At 45.6% G+C, this 27025-nt stretch overlaps 1 protein-coding gene across 1 annotated transcript; it reads right to left on the reverse strand.

Moving 5' to 3' along the window:
* Positions 1–12840: 12840 nt before the first annotated feature.
* Positions 12841–25042, reverse strand: LOC121442661 (histone-lysine N-methyltransferase SUV39H1-like). The gene is made up of 6 exons (XM_041644264.1): positions 24840–25042; positions 22372–22517; positions 20390–21052; positions 14237–14383; positions 14022–14151; positions 12841–13310 (listed from the first exon to the last, which is right to left on the reverse strand). The coding sequence occupies exons 1-6, from the start codon at positions 24877–24879 to the stop codon at positions 13177–13179; spliced, it is 1260 nt and encodes a 419-aa protein (XP_041500198.1). The 5' UTR covers positions 24880–25042; the 3' UTR covers positions 12841–13176.
* Positions 25043–27025: the final 1983 nt, after the last annotated feature.

The raw sequence follows: 27025 nt of genomic DNA on the forward strand, positions 1-27025 counted from the left end.
GAAGTGAGCTCAGACTCCACAGCTCTCCTCTCGGGAGCAGACGCCTCAGAGAGATGCCATGCTCCGCTCTCCCGGGCAGACGCATGCGATGAAGCAAGCGCCAGGTTAGACATGCTGAATCTTTCCTGGTAAGACCGGTGCTCACAGATTATTAGAGATGGGTTGATCGGGATGTGAGAATTAGCCTGTAAGGGCTAGAGCTAAAGGACCAAGCAGTGTTTAAATGAATACAGTTTGTGTGTTGTTATTTCGGGGCATAAGCTAGCCAGGCGGCTGGGGTGCCAGGGATGCAGCCCCACCGCTCATATTACTACAGATTGGCTCCCAGACGTGTGGACAACTGAATCCACTGAAAGCCTGAGAAAGCTTGGGAAAGAGAAGAGCATGTTTTCTTGGTAGCTGCAATTTAATAGAGGCTTCCTGACTCAGCTTTAGCTGCAAAACCCTGCAGCTCATTAAGAGGTCCTGCCACGAAACACTTAAATGGTATTGACGAAAGGCTGAACGCATGCTTTTCGGTTTTCAGCCGTAGCAGGAAAAAAGCTGTGCCGTTTAAAAATGCCAGCTTTCTGGGCTGTCCTGCCAGGGCAAACTCTGACTCTTTTACGCAGGCGGTTCGTGCGGTTTGCAAGCACAGGCTGCTGAAGCTCGCTTGCTGGTAGGGACCTTGAAATGCCATAGAGTTGTGGCAGTAAACATGGCTACAGCCAGTACCTCAGCCATGAGGCTGGAAAGCTAAGGAATGGTCTGGAACCAGCCATCAAAGCCACAGCTTTAGTCCTACTGAGATTGCTTGGTAAATTAAAGACTCATGTAGTCAGAAAAAGAGAGATATACAGTAAAGAGAGATTCAAAGACAGAGAAAATTTCTGAATGGTTTAAAGTGTGTTAAAAATATATTCAGACTAAAAGTTGAAGTTATTAAAGTAAAATACAAAAAAAGGAAGAGAGTTGTTGTGTGTGGTAGTACACACCATTAATCCCAACACTTGGGAGGCAGAGGGAGATTGACCTCTGTGACTTCAAGGTGTGGTAGCATACGCCTTTAATCCCAGTGCCTAGAAGGCAGAGACAAACAGATCTCTGTGAGTTCAAGGTGTAGTAGCGCACACCTTTAATTCCAATGCCTGGGAGGCGGAGACAGGCAGATCTCTGAGAGTTCAAAAACAGCCTAGTCTACAGAGTTATTCCAGGTCAAAATATACGCTCAAAAAGCAAAAAGTTATAAGTAAAAATAAACGAAATAGAGGTTAATACAAAGCTGCACAAAGATGGAAAATACACAGAGAACTTTGATACTGTATGCTATTATGCTCTGTTTGAATTGTTTGAATGCTGAGGACGGAGCAACAGCTGCTAAAAGATATTTATAAATGCTGCTGAACTAATCCAACATAGATATTTTGATGCCTTGACTTTGAAATTTGGATCTAAGGACATGATGCTTTGGAAAGGAGTTTCTTATTTTGTTTTCACAGAGGATGAGACCCTGTTCATTTCTTCTATTCTGATTCGGTATGATGGACCACGCCCTCCTGAAGGGTTGCTGTGAACACCTTCAGAAAATTGCTTCGCTCAACTGCCAACTGAGATGAAACTAGCACACAGGTTATACCATGAAAGACCTAATTAACGATGCCCCCATGCAGCAGGAAGCAGTTTGGAGAGAAATAACTGAGCCCATATTGCCAAAAAATGTTTATAAATGTTCTTTTACATTTAAAGGGGATATGATATAGGTATGAATAATTTGCATTAGTATAGATTTTGCTTTATTGATAGAGATTAACGGTCAATTTTGTTATATGTATATGTATTTCTGGTATTGATTAAGGTATTGTGATTGTGTAGTTCATTATTAAAATGTAATATATAATTAGGAAATATAGGTTGTTGATGGATAATCATAAATAATAGTCAAGTTTGTAGTCATGTTAATATTTTCTAGATGTGCGTAGATATATTTTAGATAGGCATTCTTCATATTTTTCAAAGATTATAGAATATGGCATTTTAAATGTTTTAATAACTTAGGACTTTTCATGACAATGAGACACTCTGCTCCTGGCAGCACCAATCTACTTCAAGAGGAAGATGGGCATAGAAGAGGATCCTTATGGAGTTTGATAGCCATTTGGGCAAGAAACTCCTCTTTCCTGGACTGTTGCATAAACTGGACACAGAGAACCCACAGAGAGAGGACTATTGAACTTGCCTAAGGTGAGATGATCCTTCGGGGTTCCTGATTCATGAAAGAGTCTGCGAGACATTCTGCAGGACACAGCAGATAGTGACGGAACTGACTTTGAAATTTCCTGCTTTGTGGAAATGAAATGTCTGCTGGAAACTATGGGCCTGTAGGCCGAAGATGGATGCCCCAACGGTACAGAGGAACTTTGGGTGACTGTCCAGGCAGTGAGATGTCTCTGTCATTTCTAGAGTTTTAAAAGTTGCTGTTTTCTTGTTTGCTTAGGTAGTATTGTATCTTTCTGGAGTCTTTGATGGAGTTAAGAATAGTTAGTTATAGTTACAGTTTTCCTTAGTTATGATAAAGATTATTGTAACTTTTACTTGATAACTGTTTCGTTATATGTAATTTTGCTATGTTAAAGTTAAAGCCTTTTTTTTTTTTTTGTTTAAACCGAAAAAGGGGAAATGATGGAGGAAGGTCATTGGTTAAATAAAAAGAAACTGCTTGGCCCTCATTGGTTAGAAGATAGGTGGGAGGAGTAAACAGAACAAAACGCTGGGAGGAAGAAGAAGTGAGCTCAGACTCCACAGGTCTCCTCTCGGGAGAAGATGCCATGCCCTGCTCCCGGGCAGACACACGCCATGAAGCTCCGACCCAGGATGGACTAGGCTAGAATCTTCCCGGAAAGACCGGTGCTCACAGATTATTAGAGATGGGTTGATTGGGATATCAGAATTAGCCAGTAAGGGCTAGAGCTAAAGGGCCAAGCAGTGATTAAATGAATACAGTTTGTGTGTTGTTATTTCGGGGCATAAGCTAGCCGGGCAGGCGGCCGGGGTGCTGGGAACGCAGCCCCGCCACTCGTATTACTACAGATTGGCGCCCAACGTGGGGCTCAAACCCACGACCCTGAGATTAAGAGTCTCATGCTCTACCGACTGAGCTAGCCGGGCAGGCGGCCGGGGTGCTGGGAACGCAGCCCCACCGCTCATATTACTACACCTGCCTCTGCCTCTCAAGTGCTGGGATTAAGGGTGTGCGCTACCAATGCACGGTGTCTCCTCCTTTTTTTGTATTCCTCTCTAGGGTTGGGATTAAAGGTTTGAGTCATCACTGCCTGGTCTGCAAGGCTGATCAGTGCAGCTATTTTACTCTCTGAACTTCAGGCAAGCTTTATTTATTAAAATACAAGTGAAATAGCACTACAGGAGGGTTCACTGCTTTCCTCGGTAGAGGCATCTCTATTTGGCTTTTCTAACCATGTTGGTTCTAACTTCACAGGTCAGGGAACCAATGTGGGGACTCTACCCCAGTTATACCTTCTGGGACTAGGAAATAAATACAGGATGATTTGGGGGCCCACTGGGTCTACTATAAATTGGACTCCAGCCAAAACTCCATCAATCATCTGACCTTCACAAGTTTTATGAAGTTTTATTTTATTTTGGTTTTTTTTTCAGGTAGAGTTTTACTATGTAGCCTTGGCTAATCACTCGAGGAGATCCACCTGCCTCCTCCCAAATGAACTTTAATTCCAAAAATTAAAGGTGTGATTGAAGCCTCTGGGGGGTGGGGGAATCTCATGGAATCAAGGTCAATGCAGAGTCAGCATCCAGTAGGTCCTAGAAGGTCTAACAATTTCCTTTCCCCCAGTGTACACTTAATCCTAGTAAAAGACTGTAGAACTTTCTAGGGAAGGATGGGAGAAAGACCAACAATAAAACTCTTTAGAAGTATTATAATATGATCCTTTCTCAAGGGGACCTGGTCTATATTTCATTTAGGGGGTTCTGGGCTGTGAACTGACTCAAATCTGGAAAAGAGTGGATGGGCCATGATTCGCTATCATTATGATCAAGGTAAGTCTATCGTTTGATCTAAGGTTTTCCTGCTTATACAGATTGAAACTTTTAGTAGGCTTCTTCTCTATTTCCTTCTTGGACACACTATATTAATGAGCCGGTGCCAGAGTTTTACAGCAGTCAGACCACTATTATGTTGATATTTTGTTTATATTCTAACAAATAAAGCTTGCCTGATGATCAGAGGGTGGAGTTAGACACTAATTAACCATAGGGGTCTGAAGGTCTGTACAGACAGACAGGAAGTGATATGGCTGGGCAGAGAGAGGAATATAAAATGGGAGGAGACAGTAGTTTGGCCCTTTTTTGGCTGAAGAGTTAGCAAGGTAAGAGTTGACTGTGGTTTGCTCCTTCTCTCTCTGATCTTTCAGCATTTACCCTGATATCTGGCTCCGGGTTTTTATTAAGACCAATTAGAACTCATGCAACACATTATAGACAATACTTGTACTGCCCATTATGGTAACTGCTCACCTTGCCTTTAGTGATTCAATGACGTTCCTTGGCCGCAGCTACACCAGGAATCTAATTAGATCCTGGTCTGGCACAGGGAAAAAAGTAAAGATAAAGTATTTCTTCCCCGTTCTGCTCTTCATCTGGGCTTTGGGAGCTCAGTCCAGTGCTCCAATGTGGGTCTGTGTCTCTATCTCCATCCATCACCAGATGAAGGTTCTATGGTGATATGCAAGATATTCATCAGTGTGTCTATGGGAGAAGGCCAGTTCAGGCACCCTCTCCTCTGCTGCCCATGGACCTAGTTGGGGAAATCCCCTTGGACACCTGGGAACCACTCTAGAGCCAAGACTCTAGCCAACCCTAAAATGGCTTCGATTCTACTGCATGTACTGGCTTTTTGGGAGCTGTTTGGATGCACACCTTCCTAGACCTGGATGGAGGGGGGACCTTGGACTTCCCACAAGGCAGGGCACCCTGACTTCTCTTAGGACTGGAGAGTGAGGGGGAGGGGGAGTGCAGGGAGGGGGAGTGCAGGGAGGGGGAGTGGGAGGGAAAGGGGATGATGGGAGGAGGTGGAAATGTTAAATATATAAAATTTAACAAAAGAAAAAAGGCAAAAAAAGTACTTCTCCCCCTCTCCCCTCAATTTATACCTTTTTTTCAAGATAGGATTTCTCCATGTAACAGCTCTGGCTGTCCTGGAACTCACTCTGTAGAACAGGCTGGCCTCAAACTCAGAGAGATCTGCCTGCCTCTCCCTCCACAGTGCTGGGATTAAAGGCATGCGCCACCACCTCCTGGAGAAGTCTTATGATAGTAGAGAAGAGTGTGTCTTCAGGGTCCTTCCTTGTGAAGGATCAGGTTTTAAACAGCAAATCCACCCATCACTCCAATTTATCTGAGCCTTAGAATCCCTTCATCAATACTAAGCCAAGTTATTCCAGACATCTCTAGCTTCTCCTCAGTAGACCAACCAATCAAACACCTTTTCTTTTTCTTCTTCCTCCTCCTCTCCTCCTTTCTCCTCTTTTTTTGAGACAGCCTTTCTCTGTGTTGCTGTGGCTGTCCTGGAACTCACTCTGTAGACCAGGCTGGCATAGAATTCACAGAGATTGGCCTGCCTCTGCCTCCCCCAAGTACTGGGATTAAAGGCATGAGCTACCACTGTCAGGCTTAACTCTTGGTACCTCTTAAAACCATTTGAGCTTCAATATTAAACTTAGAATCTCAGCCAGGCCGTAATGGTGCACACCTTTATTCCCAGCACTTGAGGGGTGGGAGTAGGAAGACTATACAGTAAAACCCTGTGTCAAAAACAAACAAAATGCCGGGCGGTGGTGGCGCACGCCTTTAATCCCAGCACTCGGGAGGAAGAGGCAGGCGGATCTCTGTGAGTTTGGGGCCAGCCTGGTCTACAAGAGCTAGTTCCAGGACAGGCTCCAAAACCACAGAGAAACCCTGTCTCGAAAAACCGAAAAAAAAAATATTGAGGTATATAAACTATTTGATCACCAGCATGCCCCTAAACTTGTTGGTTCCAGAATTCCCTGGCCAGTCTAGATATGATGCCAGGCTGCCAGGTGTGATATCTGTCTTTTGGGTGGTCTGAGTCCCATAGTGATATACTTGACCTACTAGGGATTTCAAACGAGATCAACATCCCTGAGCTTCTAATGGGTACGAAGGCAACAAAAGGCACATTTTCTGGACTGTTTGCAGCTCTGCATTTAGTATATAAAATGTCTTAATTCTGCGATAGTCTCTGGATTGGGTTTCCATCAGCTACTCAAAAACCACTAAGTGGCGGTACATGCCTTTAATCCCAGCACTTGGGAGGCAGAGTCAGGCAAATTTCTGTGAGACTGAGGCCAACCTGGTCTACAATGATGGAGGAAGGTCATTGGTTAAAAAATAAAGAAACTGCTTGGCCCTGATAGCTTAGAACATAGGTGGGTGGAGTAAACAGAACAGAATGCTGGGAGGAAGAGGAAGTGAGGTAAGACGCCTTAGACAGACGCCATGTAGCCAGCCACCAGGTCTGACATGCTGAATCTTTCCTGGTAAGCGCACCTCGTGGTGCTACATAGATTATTAGAAATGGGTTAAGAGGCTGAAACTAATGGGCCAGGCAGTGTTTAAAAGGATACAATTTGTGTGTTGTTAATTCGGGGTATAAGCTAGCCAAGCGACCAAGAGCTGGGGTGGCGGGAACACAGCCCACGGCTCCTACAACAGAATGGTGCCCAGACGTGCGGACAAATGAATCCACTGAAAGCCTGAGAAAGCTTGAGAAAGAGTAAAGCATGTTTTTTTGGTAGCAACAATTTCTCGGGTCTACTCTGCTTGCTAGAGGCAAGCAAGCGCTCTCATCTAAGAGAGGCTTCCTGACTCCGCTTTAGCTGCAAAACCTTGCAGCTCATTAAGAGGTCCTGCCACGAAACACTTAAATAATATTGAAAAGCAGACTGTATGCTTGTTTGTTTTCAGCCGTAGCAGGAAAATGTTGTGCTGTTTTAAAATGCCGGCTTTCTGGGGCATCCTGCCAGGGAAAACTCTTGACTGTTTGAGGCAGGAGGGCCGACTACAGAGAGAGGACTTGAGTGTTGTCTGTGGACATAATGCTGCAACTTACTTGCTGTCAGGGACCTTGAAATGCCATAGAGTTGTGGCAGTAAACATGGCTACAGCCAGTACCTCAGCCATAAGGCTGGAAAGCTAAGGAATGGGCTGGATCTAGACGTCAAAGACACGGCTTTAGTCCTACTGATATTGCTTGGTAAATTAAAGACTCATGTGGTCAAAAAAGAGACATATACAGTAAAAGAAAAATTCAAAGAAAAAAGAAAACTTTTATATGATTTATAGTGTGTTAAAAATATGTGCAGGAGGGCTGGAGAAATGGCTCAGAGGTTAAGAGCATTGCCTGCTCTTTCAAACGTCCTGAGTTCAATTCCCAGCAACCACATGGTGGCTCACAACCATCTGTAATGGGGTCTGGTGCCCTCTTCTGGCCTGTAGGCATACAGACAGAACATTGTATTCATAATAAATAAATAAATAAATAAATAAATAAATAAATAAATAAATAAATAAAAATATGTGCAGGCAAGCCAGGCGGTGGTGGTGCACGCCTTTAATCCCAGCACTTGGGAGGCAGAGGCAGGCAGATCTCTGGGAGTTCGAGGCCAGCCTGGTCTACAAGAGCTAGTTCCGGGACGGGCACCAAAGCTACAGAGAAACCCTGTCTCGAAAAACCAAAAAAAAAAAAAGTGCATGCGCCAGGCGGTTGTGGCGCATGCCTTTAATCCTAGAACTTGGGAGGCAGAGGCAGGCAGATCTCTGTGAGTTCAAGACCAGCCTCGTCTACAAGAGCTAGTTCCAGGACAGGCTCCAAAACTACAGAGAAACTCTGTCTCGAAAAACAAACAAACAAAAAAAAAAACATGTGCAGGCTAAAAGTTGAAGTTCTTAAAGTAAAAAAACAAAATATAGGAAGAGAGTTGTTGGGTGTTGTAGTATACACCTTTATTCCCAACACTTGGGAGGCAGAAGGAGATTGACCTCTGTGACTTCTAGGTGTGGTAGCACACGCCTTTAATCCCAATGCCTAGAAGGCAGAGACAAACAGATCTCTGTGAGTTCAAGGACATCCTGGTTTACAGAGTTATTCCAGGTCAAAGATACAGAGAACCTGTCTCAAAAAGCAAAAAATAGGGCTGGAGAGATGGCTCAGTGGTTAAGAGCACTGTCTGCTCTTCCAGAGGTCCTGAGTTCAATTCCCAGCAACCACATGGTGGTTCACAACCATCTGTAATGAGATCTGGCGCCCTCCTCTGGTGTGTGGGCATACATGGAGGCAGAATGTTGTATACATAATAAATAAATAAATCTTTTAAAAAAAAGCAAAAAATAAAAGTAAAAATAAATAGAGGTTAAAATAAAACCACACAAAGATGGAAAACACACAGAGAATCTTGATACTGTATGCTATTATGCTCTCTTTGAATTGTTTGAATGCTGAGGAAGGAGCAACAGATGCCAAAAGATATTTGTTTATAAATGCTGCTGAACTAATCCAACATATTTATTTTGAAAATACCTTGACTTCAGAATTTGGATCTAAGGATACAATACTTTGGAGAAGAGATTCTTCTTTTGTTTTCACAGACGATGAGACCCTGTGGATTGTTTCTATTCCAATATGGTATGATGGACCACGCCCTCCTGAAGGGTTGCTGTGAATACCTTCAGAAAATTACTTCAATCAACTGCCAACTGAGATGAACCTAGCAGACAGGTTATACCATAAAAGACCTAAATAACAGCACCCCCATTCAGCAGTAAGCCGTTTGGAGAGAAATAACTGCACCCATATTCCCAAATATGGTTTATAAATGTCCTTTTACATTTAAAGGGGGATATGATATAGATATGAATAATTTGCATTAGTATAGATTTTGCTTTATTGTTAGAGATTTAAGGTCAATTTTGTTATAGGTATATGTATTTCTGATATTAAGATATTGTGATTGTGTAGTTCATGTAAAAATGTAATGTATATAGGTTGTTAATAGATAATCATCTATAATAGTCGTTTGTAGTCATATTAGATTTTCTAGATGTGCATGGATATATTTCAGATAGGCATTCTTCATATCTTTCAAAGGCTAGAGAATATGGCATTTTAAATGTTTTAATAACTTAGGACTTTTCATGACAATGAGACATGTCTGCTCCTGGCAGCACCAATCTACTTTAAGAAGATGGGCATCGAAGAGGCACCTTATGGAGTTTGATAGCTATTTGGGCAAGAAACTCCTCTTGCCTGGACTATTGCATAAACTGGACACAGAGAACCCGCAGAGAGAGGACTACTGAACTTGCCTTAAGGTGAGATGATCTTTCGGGGTTCCTGATTCATGAAAGAGTCTGCAAGACATTCTGCAGGACACAGCAGATAGTGACTGAACTGACTTTGAAATTTCCTGCTTCATGGAAATATCTGCTGGAAACTATGGGCCTGAAGGCCGAAGATGGATGCCCCAACAGTACAGAGAAACTTTGGGTGACTGTCAAGGCAGCGAGGTATCTCTGTCATTTCTAGAGTTTGAAAGTTGCTTATTTCTTGTTTGCTTAGGTAATATTGTATCTTTCTGGAGTCTTTGATGGAGTTGAAGAATAGTTATAGTTTTTTTAGTTATGATAAAGATAAAATAGATGTAAATATTGTAATTTTTACTTGATAACTGTTTTGTTATATGTGATTTTGCTATGTTAAAGTTAAAGCCTTTCCTTTTTTTTGTTTCAACAGAAAAAGGGGAAATGATGGTCATTGGTTAAAAAATAAAGAAACTGCTTGGCCCTGATAGCTTAGAACATAGGTCGGTGGAGTAAACAGAACAGAATGCTGGGAGGAAGAGGAAGTGAGGTAAGACGCCTTAGACAGAGGCAATGCAGCCAGCCACCAGGTCAGACATGCTGAATCTTTCCTGGTAAGCGCACCTCGTGGTGCTACATAGATTATTAGATATGTGTTAAGAGGCTGAAACTAATGGGCCAGGCAGTGTTTAAAAGAATACAATTTGTGTGTTGTTATTTCAGGGTATAAACGACCAGGAGCTGGTGTGGCGGGAACACAACCCACAGCTCCTACAACAACAGAACAAGTTCCAGGACAGCCAGGAATGTTACATAGAGAAACTGTATCTCAAAAAACCAAAAATAAGGTCCCGTTAGGTGAGGTATCAGATTTTCAAAATGATTTCTTTGCATTTGTGATTTGGAGCATGGGGCATTCCTTGCAACATTTTGTTTTGGTTTTCCAAGACAGTGTTTTTCTGTGTAACAGCCCTAGTTGTCTTGGAACTTGCTTTGTAAATACTGGCTTCAAACTTGAGAATCACCTGCCTCTGCCTCCCCAGTACTGGGATTAAACGTGGACCACTACTCCTAGCCCCACTCACTTGAAGTTTTGAGCTAATAGCACAGTGAACAACTCTTTTCATGGTGATATGGATTGGTTTGATTTTTCTGAAGTTTCAGGATGTTTCTGGAACTTGGTAACAGCTTACTATAACCCTGGCTGTTGGACTGTCTCCAAAGTAAAATACTTTGAGGGAATCTTGGTCCCAGAGTATATAATTTATTAGAGGTCTGTTTCTAGGGACTGGGGTTTCTGACCAGTCTGAAATTTTTTCCCAAATTCTGGAGTGTTTGAGGATCTGTGTTCCGGGACTGTTTGTCAACTCGTATTTACACATTGTATGTGTGCCGTAGGAGGGTCCACTGCTCAGAGGTTTACATTTTGAGTTTGTGCCCCCTATCACAACAGATAACCTTAGTTGCTATACTGCCTTATTTAACTGTAAAGGCTCCTGACATGTTAAGTTCTCAAATCCTTGAGATACTACGCAATTTCTCACAGAAGACAGTAGTTCTGTTTGAGGACCAAATCTCAGACAGTATCTGAGTGGCCACAAAACTTCTACCTGGAGCTATGAGTTATATACAGAACTGTGTTATTTCAGAGCATGAATGCAGACTCAAAAGGTCTATGCTGTGTCCTTAGGTGCCTAGCTCTCTGGATTTGAGTATCAATGAGCCTATTTGAGATTATCACCTATACAGCAATCTCTGAGCAAAACAGAAAAGCAGTGGATCACAAACAAGCATGTGAGGTGATTGTCTTTAGCACATACACTCAAGGATTTGCAAAAAATAGTTCCCTGAGGCATTTTCCAATATACCAGATAGCCTATAAGTTGAAAACTTCAGAACAAATATGTTAAGATAAATGTGCTTAAAATTCAAGCTGAGCCCTTAATCTTCTTCAGCTAGTTTTAATCTTCCTCAGCTAGTTATTTGTTTGTGGCAACTAATAGTGATTAATCCATTTAGACAGGGTTGGACTGTTCGTTCTTAAGTGTATTTTGAAAATGGAAGTTATGTAGCAAGACCACTTTAGGGGCCCCAAATAGGAAGATTAGTCAGATGACTTAACCTTTTTATACTACATTCTAGGGTAGCCCCAGCTTCAGTTTCTAGTTTTCAACAACGCAATTTATTGATGCACACTCCAGGCTGGGGAGGGCTGAGGGGTACACAAGAGAACCAGATTCAGTCCATGCCTGAAGGTTAGCCTTGGAGGTGTGGGCAGGACACATACAGACACAGAGATCCGGTACCAGGGTGCACAGTCTCACATAGGGACACTCTGGGCACAGGAAGTCAGGAAAGGCTTCCTGAAGAAAATGGGGAGAGCAGGGGGCAAGGCAGCCATCAGAATCTTTGCCTTTTGCACATTTCTAGGCAGTTTAACTTTTGAGACTAGTGGACCCAGGTAAATACTTGAAGCTGACAAGTAAAAGGGGGCTTAGCTCTCGTCTTGCCATATTCTAGTAATAAGTTCTCCCCAATCATTTTTGGCCTAGTCCTGGGCTCCACTGCTGTGGTTTTCAAGGCATCCCTGAGACAATCCATATGGACCCAGTGCCTGGCACCTCATCAACTTCTGGTCAATGCACATTATTGTCTTAAGTGCTATCTACAGACTATCTATATCTTGGTTTCTGCTTCTAGTAGTTCCAGTGGTATTACATGCCAAGGCAGGGTTTCCAGCACATCTAAAACTCTTTAACTCCCTGATGGTAAAACTCAGTCCTAACCTTCCCATGGAGCTTTCAAAGAGGTATTCACCCCACCCCCATTTTGGTAGCACTTGGGCAACTACTTCTCAGACTTGTAACTCTGAGACCCTGTGGTCAATACTACCCAGCATCAAAAGCATGATGAGCAGAACCAGTCTTATCCACTAGCCCTAGAGACGCCCTTTTCTTTCACAACTACAAAGGCTCTGTGGTTGTTGATACAGTTAGTCTGGCATCTCTCTGAGCTCTGATGTTTGTCTGCCTGGGGGTTGCTTCCTCAAACTTGTGACAAGAACAGTGAAGAGGCCTCCAACACGTCACAAAGGCTCCAAGTAGGCCGGGCGGTGGTGGCGCACGCCTGTAATCCCAGCACTTGGGAAGCAGAGACAGGCGGATCTCTGTGAGTTCGAGGCCAGCCTGGTCTACCAAGGGAGTTCCAGGACAGGCTCCAAAGCTACAGAGAAACCCTGTCTCGAAAAACCAAAAAAAAAAACAAAAAACAAAAAACAAAAACAAAAAAAAAAAAACAAAGGCTCCAAGCAGAAGCAATTAAAAGAAAAATCTTAGCTGGTTATACACCTATATGCACAGCATGTAGAAAGCTGAGACAGGAGGATTAAGAGTCTAACACCAGCCTGAACTACATAGAGTTACAGAAATGCTGTCCAAAAAAAACATTTCTGGGGCTGAGTTCCTCACTCTTTAGACTTCCATGACATAACATGAATTCCAACTTCAGGAAATCCTGACGTGAAAAATATACTCCTGAAAATGGGGCTGGGAGGTTTAAGTGCAATGCCTGATGGGCCTGGGACAAGGGAAAGGAGCAGAGAAAGGGTACCCAGAGTCAGTCCTCACCACAGCCCTGACCTTGGAGCAGAGCAGGTGGGCAATAGGTCAGGGCAGATGAGGACAAGTAGAGGCAGACAAGGCTCTGATGGTCATTCTTGACAAGAGGGCAGCAGTAGAGGAAGGTGGCTTCAGGCCCCTTCAATTAGTGTGGCCTCAAACTTCTCGGGGCTTAGAAGAGGTATTTTCGGCAAGCTGTTGTCCCACATTTGCATTCAATACGGACCCGTTTCTTGGGGGAGCCAGGGAGCCCAGCCAGGCCAAAGTTGGAGTCCATTCTGGTACTTTCCATGTCCACGGGGTCCACTGTGAAGTCACAGTCAGGGAAGGAGGGAGGGGGGATTTGTTAGAAGGCCTGCATGCATGAAGCGTCCTGCTACTACCCCTTATACCAGAAGACCCAGGGATCTTGAGTTGGGAGTCAGGAGAGGATCTTTGGGAGAGTGGTTTGGGATTAGAACTGGAGCACAACACTAGAGGAACTGTTCAGGACGGGTTGAGGAATGTTTCGGGAGGAAGATGGCTGACAGGGAAACCGAAGGGTCATGTCAGGTAGGGTTCAGGAATGAAGGGCAACCTGAGCACCTTGTCCATTATCTTGCCAAGTGTTTCCAGAGATGACTAGTTTATCAAGAAGAGGATTGGCTGGAGAGCACAAGGGTATCTCTTGGTACAGAACAAGGAAGGTGAAAGAGGATTAAAGTCAGGAGGGGCAGGGGCAGTTCATTCAAGATGGAAGTACCTGTGCCTTAACTCTCCAGCCGAACATCCTCTCCCACAAGTCTTGAGAGAAGGTGGTATTGTAAGTCTATCAGGGTTGAGGTTCAGGGGGTAGAAACATGGGAACCCACTTGCCTTGGGCAGGGTTCAGGTAGGAGGCTGGGAGTCAGGAAGAACATCTTAAAACTCCAGCAAGAGAATTTCCCTTGGTCCGCTAATAACCCATATATGCCTTGGGGTAGGGTCCTTATATCCCATGTTATGTGTCCCTGCCCCTGGGGCCCTTGCCACCCCCACCTTGCATGTTGTAATCAAAGGTGAGCTCCTCGCCCGCCCAGATGGTTCTTGTGGCAAAGAAAGCGATGCGGGGTAGTCGCTCATCAAGGTTGTCTATGAATACGTTGTACACCTGCAGGTTGGGATCACACTGGACAAGAAAGAACAGTGGGAAAGTGAGGAGAGGCCCTGGCCTGCCCCTCCCAACCCTCTGCCCGCCTGCTGGAGGCACCCACACTATGGTTGACAAAATGAGAGATGTTGCCATAATAGGCGGCATCCACGGTATATACATCTTCCACGTAGTCCAGGTCAAAGAGGTAGGTGGCGCCCTGGCGGTCGTAGATCTGGCCCCGCCGCTCTGCCTCCTCTGAGGTAATAATCTGGGGGAAGGGGGTAAGATTGGTCATGAAGGTTCAAGAAAGCCAGCCCCAGCTTGATTCTGATCTGGCCCCTGGGAAGAGAAGAACAGTGAGCAGGAGTGAAGTCTACCAGTTCTCAGAGGGTTACCCACCACCCACCCATTCTCCAACCTCTGGAAGGCAGGTGTCTTACAATGGTGTGGAGAGTGGTGGTGGCTGCAAGGTGCAGTTAGAGTGCAAGGAAGAGGACGTCCACTTTCTGTTCCCAGTGAGATGTCCCAGAGCCTCATGTATAGTTGGGGCAAAGCAAGATGGGACAGAAACACAGAGACAGAAAGACCCAGAGCACAGGCAAGAAAGTGAGAGCCAGGGTGCAAGGAGAAACTAACTGACCCAGGGCAGGACAGCAAGAGACATAGTACAAGGCAACAACAAGGGAATGAGAACCAGTGTAGGCCATGCAGATGGCAAGAACACAGAGGACGTGGGAAATAAAGAGACCCTAGACAGTGGGGACGAAGGTTTGAATAGATGGGAAAGGGACTCAGACAAGAAAGCTAGAGTCAGAGACAAAAACACAGAATCATAGTATGAAAGATTCAGGTCAGAGAGAAAGAAGACCAAGGCCACAATCCTCAAATCCTGAGAGGACCAGAAAAAGGCTGAGAATAAAACTTCACGATAAAATGACAGAGATAAAGGGAGAGTAAGGATGGGAGAAAATGAGACAAGGAAAAGCAAAACAGACCTGAGAAGGTCCTAACCCTGAACTCTGGTGCCAACACCTGAAGCTGGAAGGCACCTCCTCCCACATTTCCTCTCCAGTATCCCCATCCTAATAAGCATGAAGTTACTTTACCATTCCAGTTCTGACCTGCTCTCCCAACCCTCACTTGACATTTCTCACCTCCATGCCTTCCCTGGTAACCCCAACTATAGCCTCTAGCAGCCCTTAAGTGCTATTGTCTTTCTGGGTGTCTTACTGTACCAAAGAATGCCATCTCCTCAGCCCAGGGTACCCTCACTTCTGGCTTCCCTTCATCTGCCTACTGTAAGTGCACAGACAGAGCACAACCCACAGCAGATACATGCCAACTGCTATTTTTTTTCTTCTGACCCAATCCATCTGGCCCAAGAGGCAATCTTCTAGGTAGTTTCAACACTCCCTTCCCACCTGTCTTCTTCCCTCTTCTTCAGAAACACTCTACACTTCCCTAATGACACTGACCATGCTCCTCCTGTGTTTCAAATCTACCCCCTTCTGGGCCTAACCACCCTATGTTCTCTAGCAAGGAAGGCACCACATTGGTGTCCTGTTTGCTACCTGCCTCTTCTGCCATCACCTATGTCCTGTGCCAAGTCCTGATCAACAGCTGCTTCTCTAATCTCTAAAACCTAGATTTACCTACCAACCACACTTCATACCACTACCATTCCTGAAAGACCCGAATTCCCCATTTACAATTTATTTCATTCATTCAGTGATCTTTTGTTTTGGGGGGCTTTTTTGATGGTGTAAGCAAATTCAGGGTCTTGCACACACTAGCCACTCTTAAGATATATATACCCTCACCCCACCAGGTTTTTTTTCACTGGGAACTGGGCCTACATCCTTCTCATGAGGCTGATCAGTCTGCTGGTGAAGAATACAGGCCTAGATCTGACCCTCGGGCCACAGATGCAACAAAGATGGAATCAAACACACATATTGTAAGACACTATTCAGGAAAAACTCAGGTAGTGTGTGTGTGCGGTGGGGGGGAATGTAAGAAATATGGCCTAGGGATAGAGCTGGTTAAGCATACTTAGTGCATTGTGGGTTGAGGTGTATGTGTGTGGCAGTACACACCTTTAATCCCAGCATTTGGGAGAAAGAAGTAGGCAAATCTGAGTCTGAAGCAGCCTGGTCTACACAGAGAAACCCTATCTCAAAAAACAAACACAACCCAAATACCCTTAACTCAAGTTCAAGGGATCCAATACCACCTCTCCTTCTGGGCTACATGAACACTGTAAATGAGTGCATGTACACATGCACCCACACAAAGTAAAATAAATCTAAAAAAAAAAGAATGAGATTCAGCCAGGCAGTGGTGGTACACACCTTTAATCCCAACACTTTGGAGGCAGAGGCAGTTGGAATTCTCTGAGAACTTTGGAACTCTTGAGTTCGAGGCCAACGTGGTCTACAGAGTGAGTTCCAGGACAGCCAGGACTACACAGAAAAAGAAAAAGAGACTTTTTCCCTGTTTTGAAAAACTAAAAAAAAAAGATTCATCCTCTAAAGCAGACTCCAGGTCATAACGGGGTATCACCATCATAAACAGTAAAGCCTCTCTCCTGAAGGATGCAGCAATAGCCATGCGAGTATTCACTTAAAGCAAAGTATGCCGAGGTAGGCCTATCTCCCTGAGAACCTTATGGGAACTAAGGATAGACGTTCTAACTCACCAGCATACTTGCTCGTCTCAAAACCACCTTTCTAGTTGAAATCTTTCAAACCAGAAGGAATACCCATATCTTCCCCCACTCTATCTTTCTGCCTGTTCTGCTCCTACCTGTTGCCCCAATCTCACCAGGATGAGTCATAGCCTCCAGGCCTAAACAGCTCCTCTCCCTTTCTATCTCCTGTGATGTCCCACCCTGAAAATTCATTCCTGTTTCCATCCCTACTCTCTATCAGTTCTCCAGACTGTCAAGGAAAACAGGCAGCCTAGGAATTAGCAGCTTAAAAAGGCTACAAATATGGATGAGAAATAGAAAACTGAGTCAGTGGCTACTCAGCCTTCTCCTGTGAGATCCTAAATCTCTGTGGACATTTTCTCAGAAAAAAAAAGGTAAGCAGGCTTGCCAGAACACCTGGTTTAAATAAGGATTTCCTATCTACTTCACTTTACTAGTCAATAGAATGGGAATGTCAGCAACAAAGTCTCATCTTAGGGGCTGTTTTACAACACAAGTGCATGTGTATGAAAAATATTTTGTGTTGGTTTTGCAATGACTAGTTGAGTAGTAGCGTTACCTTGTTGAAACCTAAGGTTCACCCTTTATGTGCCAAATTACTATCATTTAATCAATTAAAACTCACCTCCATTCCAGAGATGATAAAATATAGAGAGAATACATGTTTTAGAAAAATAAACTGCTAGTATTCTCTGCTTGATTAGGCTAGAAATAATCTGTGGAAACATGAAAATCTGGAACAAAGACAGAAAGATCCATAGGAGCAGAAACTGTTACAAACTGCCAGTTCCCTGAAAGATTTGCATCCATGTTTGAGATGATACTCTGAATTAATTACACAGTACCTTGCAGGTTAGAATGTGGCTTAGTGGCAGAATACTACCTAGCATATGGGAGGTTCCCCATTCTACAGGAATAGGTTACAATAATATACTACCTCCCTCAGGAGCATCTAGACAGTGCCCCATAATTAATATTTCTATGATTAAACATATGACTTCACCAGTACAAAAACAATACATCAGGTCAAGTTATTAAAAATAAGAACACCTTTCACATTTTGAACATGTGATTGTCTGAGTTTTACACTAAAGCACTAGCACAAGTTCTGTTGAAGTGCTTCTTCCAAGTCCTTCACAGGGAGGAACTAACTAAATGCTGCTTCTCCTCTTTACCAGAAACTGAGAGAGACATGAAGTGACTGCTGCTGAGCGGTAGGGCAGGAATGCAACCTCGGGCAGGCTGCAGACACCACCTTCTACCCATTACTGTATTTACTGCTTCTTCAGAAGCCACATAAGAAGAAAAGTTTACCTCTGGCAGTTTTGATAGAATGACACCGTCAGAAGGTTCCACAGGTCTGAGGGTACTAGAAGGCCTGAACCTAAAGACAGACCATGGCAAGAAAGAGCTCAAGAAACAACATGGTAAGAATGGATTAGAGCCATGCGGTGGTGGCGCACGCCTTTAACCCCAACACTCAGGAGGCAGAGGCAGGTGGATCTCTGTGAGTTCGAGGCCAGCTAGTTCCAGGACAGGCTCCAAAGCTGCAAAGAAACCCTGTCTCAAAAAACCAAAAAAAAAAAAAAAAGATTGAATTAGAGAGGGAAAAGTAAGAAAGAGACGAAAGGGCTCCTGGAAACCCTACTATTTCCAGAGTGGAGGAGCAAGACACTACACCCAGAGGACTGAGCCTTCCTGTGGGGTGTAGGTGCTGTTTTCTATATAAGATCCTGTGTATAGAGAGGGTTTTTCCTTTACCCTGGTCAATATAATTACACTAACCAGCTTCCTGCTTGGGATGACTCTAGAAATGCTGAAATCTTGGAGGGTCTGGACACTTCTCCAGACTGACAGATATCCCAGGCTAAGGGCATCTCTTCTAGAAGGATGTCTATATCCAAGACTATCCATATCACCCTGCGATGAAGACATTTCTGGATTATGGAAAGTTCAAGCTTCTTCCAGGTTGTAAGAGTAGAAGCTTGCATACATCCATAATCCCAGCACTCAGGAAGCAGAGGCAGGTAAGTCTGAGGCCAGCCAAATATACACAGTAAAACCCTGTCTCGAAAAACCAAAAAAGGAAAAAAAAAAGGAGGGGGGGGTGGAAGTTCCTCTCCTAGTCAGTGTCACAGATACAGTGGACACCCTCAGATGTATCCTCTGGCCAATTACTATCACTTTCCAAGTAAATATCTAGGAGGGACCTATGATATGAAAACACATGAAGTCACATTTAGACAGTCAAGATCCAGGGAAGCTAAATCTCCCAAGCACTGAGATTTGTCTATGTAAAAAAAAAAAAAAAAAGCTGCTCAACCCCAAATGCCTACCATGTCTTACTTTACTTTCTGCTGTACACACCTGCTAGTTGCTCACCTAGACCCTTTTGTTTTACAACTGGTCACAAAATTAAATCACACACCCCCACACCTCTCTGGTACAGAGGTAAGCTAGTGACTCATTTCCAGCCAACATAGTGGGTACGAGTAGCATGTATTGCTTCCAGGCCTGACTCATTAGTACCTTCCGCTTCAGTCCCCCACTACAAAATGCTGAGAATCTGATGGTGACCTAAAGGACCTAAGGTACAAGAAAGGCAAAAAGGGGAATAAAATCCTAGGGGACTAGAGTCAGTATGTGAACAGGCTATCCTTCACCAAAACACCAACACTAGAGTGTTCACAAACTGGGTTCACAAACCTCCTAGACCAGGCATAGTGGCACATGTTTGTAATCCCAGCACTCAGGAGGACCATGAGCTCAAAGCCAACCTGAGCTATAGAGGTAGACTCTGCCTCAAACAATGCAAACCAACTCCTAATGTGTTAAGCCACAAAGATCTGGGGATTAGTGATTTTAAAAAAGCTAGCATGCATCATGTACCACCCAGCTTTTCCCCAGGGTAACCTGAAAGTCTGGTTCAGTGGTTCTCAACCTTCCTAATGGTGCTACCCTTTAATCCAGTTCCATGCTGTGGTGATCTCCAAATGTAAAATTATTTTCATTGCTACTTCATAACTGTATTTTTGCTGTTATGAAACATAATGTAAAATAAATATCTTATGTTTTTCGATGGTCTTAGGTGACCCCTGAGAATCCCAGGGGTTGCAACGCACAAGGTTGAGAACCACTGGTCTAGAGGCTCTTGCCAAATCTCCATTCAAGACAAGCCTACATGCTACTTTAGTTTGTTTGTGATACAATAACCCTTATCACAAAATGAGAGAACTTGCCTTACTAGGTGATGCAACCCTGTATGACCAGACCACATAGCTTTGCAAAGGTTTACTGCCTGAAGCTTGGTTCCCACTTTCTTTGCTATTACCCTTATGAAGCCATTTGAGGTCAGAAGTACTTCAGTGTTCTTTTTCTACCAGCATGATCCTGTTGATGTGTCAGGTAAAAGCACTGACCCCTGCTACAATGTCCCTATAATACTCAGACCAATGCCTTAGGCACCAAAGGAAAGCAGGAGAGTTTTAGGCACATGGTTCAGGCACGCACACTACAAACATATAGCAGGAAAGGCTACACACATAACCAGACCCATCTCCTCACCTCTCCCACATACTCCATAACAAAGCTATTTTTGCGGATCTTTTCCAGCGTGCGGACACCCCAGCCTCGCCCATCATTAGTGCGGAAGATGCAGAGGTCGTAGCGGATGCCTTTCTGGACTACACGGTTAGGGCAATCATAGCCACAGCAACATCGGGAGTTGCACTCGTAGATGGGCTGACCAGCTTTCAGCCGCACCTGGCCTTGGTCATTGTAGGCAAACTTGTGCAGGGATGCTCCAGGGCAACAGCCTCCAGTGGGTGCCAACAGACAGTCTTGGCACTCACAGCCAACAGCCACCTGGTTGAGGGTGATGCCCTCACCAACACGATACTCATTGATATAGACAAAGGACCGTGGAGGGCCATCCAGGTCTACCTCATTCTCCACAGTGATGCGTCCCAGGTGGCTGCGCTTGGCATTGAGCTCTTGCTCCCAGCGCTGCAGTGCCCGCCTCTGCTTGGCCTTCTGCACCAGGTAGTTGGCTAAGTTTGGGTCCAGGTGCCTGGGCGGCTTTGACGGGTGATGCTGGCGGAGCAGCTCTCTTTCTAAGTCCTTGTGGAACTGCTTGAGGATGCGCACGCATTTGAGATTCTGCCGTGGCTCCCAGGTATTCTCTGACTCAGGATATCCACGCCATTTAACCAGGTAGTACTCCTGATCCTGTTAGGACAGGAACAGGAGAATGCCATAAATGTGAGATCCTTGTGGCAATGGAGAACACTCACCCCACACTACTCTTTTTCTAGAATGGGTCCATGCAGTGCCTCTTTTGGAGTAAGAATTAATAAATTCTACTTCCACTCTCTTATTACTAGCTGTTGAAATTCCTACTTTTTCAACCCCCCAGATCACTTCCTCCTATATTCCAATGATCTGTTCAGGCCCAAACTCCTAGGTTTTTTTTTTTGTTGTTCCTCTTGAGCTCATACTCCCCATTAAATACATTTAGATCTCATCCCTTCCAACACATCAAAACACTGCCACTACAAACAGCCAATTCTCTGGTAGTCGACTCTCCATTGATCCCGTTTTTACCCCTACTCTTTCAGGCAGTTTTCTGTAAAGTGCCAGGGGTGGGGGAGCTTTAATTGTTGGGAGTCAGCCATAGGATAGAATTTAAATGTCAATCTGTAGCTTCCTGGCTATGTTGCCTTAGGCAAATAAATTATATCACGTCTGTTACCTCACCTGTAAAGAAAATATAAGTGGAGAGAGGATTATATACATATAACATACACATATCTATAATCCTATCACTCAATAAACCCGAGGCAAAAGAATTCTGAGTTTGGGGCCAGTCTTTGCAACATAGCAAAAGCCTGTCTAAAAATAAAAAGAGGAAAGGAAAAACAGTTAACCCTTTTTTCATCATTCCCTAATGCAGCAGGTATTATCCTGAGCAACTGACACACCCTAGAACTAATTCTCAGAACTCTAGTCCTCCCCATTTTACAGAAAGGGAAAATAAAGTCTACATTTCAGCTAAGCATGCTGCTTTCAGTGGGCTCTAGTAACTATTACTTTCTCTGGCAGTTAACTGTTGCCACTTCATCCTGTATTATCAGAGTTTTAAAAAGTTCCTGGTGTAAACTGGGCAGTGGTGGCACACACCTTTAATCCCAGCACTTAGGAGGCAGAGGAAGGCGGATCTCTGTGAGTTCTAGGCCAGTCTGGTCAACAAGAGCAAGTTCCAAGACAGCTAGGACTGTTATAAAGAAAAACCTTGTCTCAAAAAAAAACAAAAATACATAAAAAAGAACTTCAATATTTATATTTTCAAGTGGAAAAAGACATTTGAGGATTCATTCTGCCTATTATTTGAGAAAGGCACTTGATTTCCCCACCTGTAAAATGGAAATAGGACCGTCTATCATGCCATTTTTCCACAAGTGAAAATTCTCTTTGTGAAGAGATGTGAAGGTTGGGTGGGGAAGAGGGTTCCCTGCCAGAGCAGTAGCACACACCCCCACCAGACTTACACGGATCTTCTTATAATCACACAGGTACTCGACTTCAAAGTCATAAAGATTCTTCTTAGAAATGCCAAGGGCAGGACAAGAAAGCTTGGCTAGTCGGCACAGATCCTGAAGCTGATTCCAGGACGATTTGCAACATACACGGCAGCCTGGAATGAGAAAGCACAGGAGTCACAACAAATAGATTCCACAGACCTTAACCAAACTTTTTTCTTTAATTTTTGGTTTTACGAGACACAGTTTCTCTGAGTAGCTTTGGAGCCTGTCCTAGAACTAGTTCTATAGACCTGGTTGGGCCTCAAACTCAGAGATCCGCCTGCCTCTGCCTCCCGACTGCCAGGATTAACCACCGCCCTGCAACTTAACCAAGGCCCTCTGCAACAGGAACATGCCAGTTCCTTGAACCCTAATGCTCAGTGCCCAGGGAAAATTCCTGGAGAGAAACCTGCCCCCCCACACAGAGAGTCACCCACCTTTCTTTCCCTGTACACGGAGGAATCCAGTTCTTCGAGAAAGGACCCATCCCCTCTTCTGGGAGAATCTACTCCAAACCCTGGCCCCTAACCCTGGAACAGCAAGGCAGAAAACGGAGCAGCTTGCAGCATGAACTGTCTGTAAAAGGATCTACTGCCAGAACTCCCAAGATCCAAAAACTGCCTGCAAACTTGCCTTAGGTTCAAGATCTAATCACCCCTCTTCCCACTTTGCAAAAGAAGGAAACAGCTCCCTAGCTCAGTAGGGTGCATTGCCTAAGGGGTGGGGGTGGGGGGTTTAGGATGAAAATCCCTAGGGCACGAGGTGTTATCTGTAAAGAAAGGCCTTTAACCACTTAGCTGAAACACCTGGACCACATATTTTGGAATTAAAAAATTTGGGGATTTAAAAAATGCAACTTTAGACACATTCATAACAGGATCTAACATATCAAGTCATCCATAATCAAACACATTAACAGCAAACACATCTACACCGAAAGCCTGAATTTTCCACATTAAATAACCTCACTGAATAATCCCACTTTTAAAGATCCCCTTTAGTGCCAGTCAGTGGAGGCGCCAGCACTCAGGAGGCAGAGGAAAGCAGATACGAGTTCAAAGCCAGCCTGGTCTACAGAGTGAGTTCCAAGACAGCCAAGGCTACAGAGAAACCCTGCTTTGAAAAGCCAAACAAAACAAAAAATTCACCATCTGCCACGATTAGTGACAAATCTAAGAAAAAGACTTCTACTTTTGGGGCTTTTTAGATTTTGGAATTATAAAGATTGTGGAAAGGTGTCACATTAAGCGGGGAGTAGAGGTACTAGCACTCGGGAGGCAGAAGCAGGCAAATCTCAAGATCTCTGTGAGTTCGAGGCCAGCCTGGTCAAAATACTAAATCCCACAGTGAGACCCAGTCTGGGGGGGGGGCTTCCTCGACTTAGTCTGGTCTGTTTTTTCAGGCTGCATTATCCCTTGCTTTCTCATTCCACGTTCCTGTGACTCCAAAGGGCTGTGCTCTCAATTCGCGAACATGTAAACAGTCCATGCGGCAAGTCACTGACACATACGGGGTCGCCAAGCGGCTTTCACGTACACACCCCTGCTTCAAAACGCACCCTCGAGTGCGCTCCCGAAGCCATGTTTGTAACCCAAGCCTGTCAGAAGACACTTGAGGCTAACTGTCTGCTGAAGCGACCCACTGCCATCTTTAGAAAAGGCTAAAACCGCTGGGCGGTGGTGGCGCACGCCTTTAATCCCAGCACTCGGGAGGCAGAGGCAGGCGGATCTCTGTGAGTTCGAGACCAGCCTGGTCTACAGAGCTAGTTCCAGGACAGGCTCCAAAACCACAGAGAAACCCTGTCTCGAAAAACCAAAAAAAAAAAAAAAAAAAAAAAAAGAAAGAAAAAAAAGGCTAAAACCGCCAGGCGATGGTGGCGCATGCCTTTAATCCCAGCACTCGGGAGGCAGAGGCAGGCGGATCTCTGTGAGTTCGAGACCAGCCTGGTCTACAGAGCGAGTTCCAGGACAGGCTCCAAAGCCACAGAGAAACCCTGTCTCAAAAAAAAAAAAAGGCTAAAACCTAAAGCCATCAGAACGCGGTCCTCCTGGGCGCAGGGGCGTCCGCCGAAACCCGGGCAAGCACTTTCCCGAGCCAAGGCCCGGCACGACTCCGGCGCCTCGTCCCTGCTCCGGGCCCGTCCCTCCTCGAGCCTGCGTGCCACCTGCGGTCGCGCACCCCCCCCCCGGGCCGCCCCGACCCCGCGCCCCACGCCCCGCGCCGCCCGGCGCGCTCCCCGCCGCGGCAGCCCGGCTCCCACTTGTGGAATCTCTCCTCCCAGCCCTAGCCGCCGCCAAGCCTGCCCAACGCGGTCACCCCTCTCTCCCCGCACATGGAGGAGTCCAGCCCTCCTATCACCAAGCCCCCCGCTCCCTCTCCCGAGAAGAATCTTCACCCCGAAACCTTGTCCCCAGCGCGCCGAGATAACTTCCCACCTAGAGTCGCCGGTTCCCCCATTTTGAGAAGGGGGTCCATTCCCTTTCTTCCTCCCCTTCCGGCGTCTCCCGTGGAAAGCGAAAGAGTAATGGTCACCGGGAGCCGCTTTTCCCGCGTGTGATCGCAACCTTCTCCTCAGGACTCTGGCGCGTGCGTGGGCGCGCCGGCCAGCAGCGCGCGACCGAGAACCCCTGCGCGCAGTCTGCGCAGCCCCCGCGCCCCCCGCGGCCGAAGCACGCGCCCCCTCCCCTCAGCCCCGCCCAGCCCGCGCGCCGGGCCCGCGCTCTTCAGCCCCACCTTTTCGGCGCCGGTCTTCAAGCTCCAGGCTTCGTGGCTCCGGACGCCTGAGCCGGAGCCCTCCACACCTTCCCTCCATTCTACTCGACCGGGCCAGTAGCCTGCGCCTCAGCCATCACAGCTTCACCTTTTAAATTGTCCGCCATCTTTCTCCACAGCTAACGACATTCGGGCCTAGCAGGCCTCGCGAGAAGAGAGCGCGCGCGGGCGTGGCCGTGAACGCGCAGTCTATTGGCCGTCCCTCGCCGCCCACAGCCCCCGCGCGGACCAATCGGAGAAATGGGAGCCAACCCCTCCCGCCAGCACGAGCGGTCTGGAGTCCCGTGCTTGCTGCTCTTTCCCAGAGTGCGTCTGGGCAGTAGAAGTGGTTGAAGTTGCTTAAGGCCCTGCCCCGTCCGTCTGTCCGTCACAATGCTAGCCAATCACGTCGCCGGCCATTCAGAAAGGGACTGTTTTTGTCAGATTCCAATTATGTCCGTCATCATATGTCCTCAAGCAGGCTTTCTCTTCCAGGGTAGACCTAGCGCCATATATAGGTACTCTGTCGGTCACCTGGTTCAAATAAATAATAAGTCGGTTGCCACCGTCAGATTCCTATCGCTCGCCTCCTCATCCACACTGTGCATCAGTCAATAGTAGCGTCCATCTATACCCACCAGCCCTGAGTCCCCTGAAGCACCGCCTATTGCTGTTAGACAGCCTACCATTCTCTCGGACTGTCCCCATCACCCTGTCAGCTCTTTTCTCATGTGCAGGTGGCATGGGACCGGCTGAGAGGACCCCAGAAAGGGACTTCTCATAAACTACAGCGTGCACCTATGGCCTGAAGTAGCCTGGGATTAGCCCAGCTAGTCATTGTCAGCTCCCAAAAGCGCTCTGGACAGTCACACTGCCATGTGGTCACTGTGGATCATTCTGGTTGCTCCTCATTTACCTCGGGACTGCTCAGTGGCTACAGCACCTAGCTAAGTCCTCACAACAGGGAGGGCTGCGATGAAACCTCGGTGTCACCTGTCAGTGGATTCCCTGGTTTAAAGGGGAAACTCCATGGGTGACAATCGATTGCTAAAGGCAGGAGACTCTGAGAAATCCTTTCTTTTCTTTTCTTTTCTTTCTTTCTTTTTTGTTTTTTTGTTTTTGTTTTCTAGACAGGGTTTCTCTGTAGCTTTAGAGCCTGTCCTGGAACTTGTTCTTGTACACCAGGCTGGCCTTGAACTCATAGAGCTCCGCCTGCCTCTGCCTCCCGGAGTGCTGGGATTAAAGGCGTGCGCCACCAGCGCCCAGTGAGAAACCCTTTCTTGAAAATTTAAAAGAAAGAAAAAAAGAAACCTACATTTACCAGGTGGTGGCACAGGCCTTTAATCCCAGCACTCGGGAGGCAGAAACAGGAGGAGCTGGGTGAGTTTGAGGCCAGCCTGGTGTACAGTGTTGTGATCCAGCACCTCCATGGCAGCTCACAACTGTCTGTAACTCCAGTTCCAGGGGATCCTACACCCTCATATCAATGTACATAAAATAAAAGTCAAACAAATTATTTACAAAATAGGAAAAACATTAAAAAATTAAAAATCAGCCGGGTGATGGTGGCACATGCCTTTAATCCCAGCACTGGGGAGGCAGGCAGATCTCTGTGAGTTCGAGGCCAGCCTGGTCTACAAGAGCTAGTTATGGGACAGGCTCCAAAGCTACAGAGAAACCCTGTCTCGAAAAACAACAACAACAAAAAGTTAAAAATCAAGTGGCTAGCAATCAAGGAAGATACCCAACATTGACCACTAGCCCACAGGAGTATGTACATATTCCAGAAACGTCAGAAAAATCCAGAATTTCACAAAGTGCAATTTGTTACAGATTTGCAGACTTAAAGAGTATCTCTAATGTTTTGATG

Source organism: Microtus oregoni, unplaced genomic scaffold, assembly GCF_018167655.1.
Source record: "Microtus oregoni isolate MIOR12 unplaced genomic scaffold, Mior012 000092F_ref0000046, whole genome shotgun sequence".
Taxonomy (NCBI): Eukaryota; Metazoa; Chordata; class Mammalia; order Rodentia; family Cricetidae; genus Microtus; species Microtus oregoni.

Excerpts from the sequence above, each read along its gene's own strand:
- LOC121442661 (XM_041644264.1), bottom strand. The coding sequence starts at position 24,879 with ATGGACCCCCTTCTCAAAATGGGGGAACCGGCGACTCTAG. Across the intron at positions 22,518-24,839 it reads GGGGGAACCGGCGACTCTAG|GCTGCCGTGTATGTTGCAAA; the intron begins GTGGGAAGTTAT and ends TTCTCATTCCAG. Across the intron at positions 14,152-14,236 it reads CTCATTTTGTCAACCATAGT|TGTGATCCCAACCTGCAGGT; the intron begins GTGGGTGCCTCC and ends TTTCTTGTCCAG.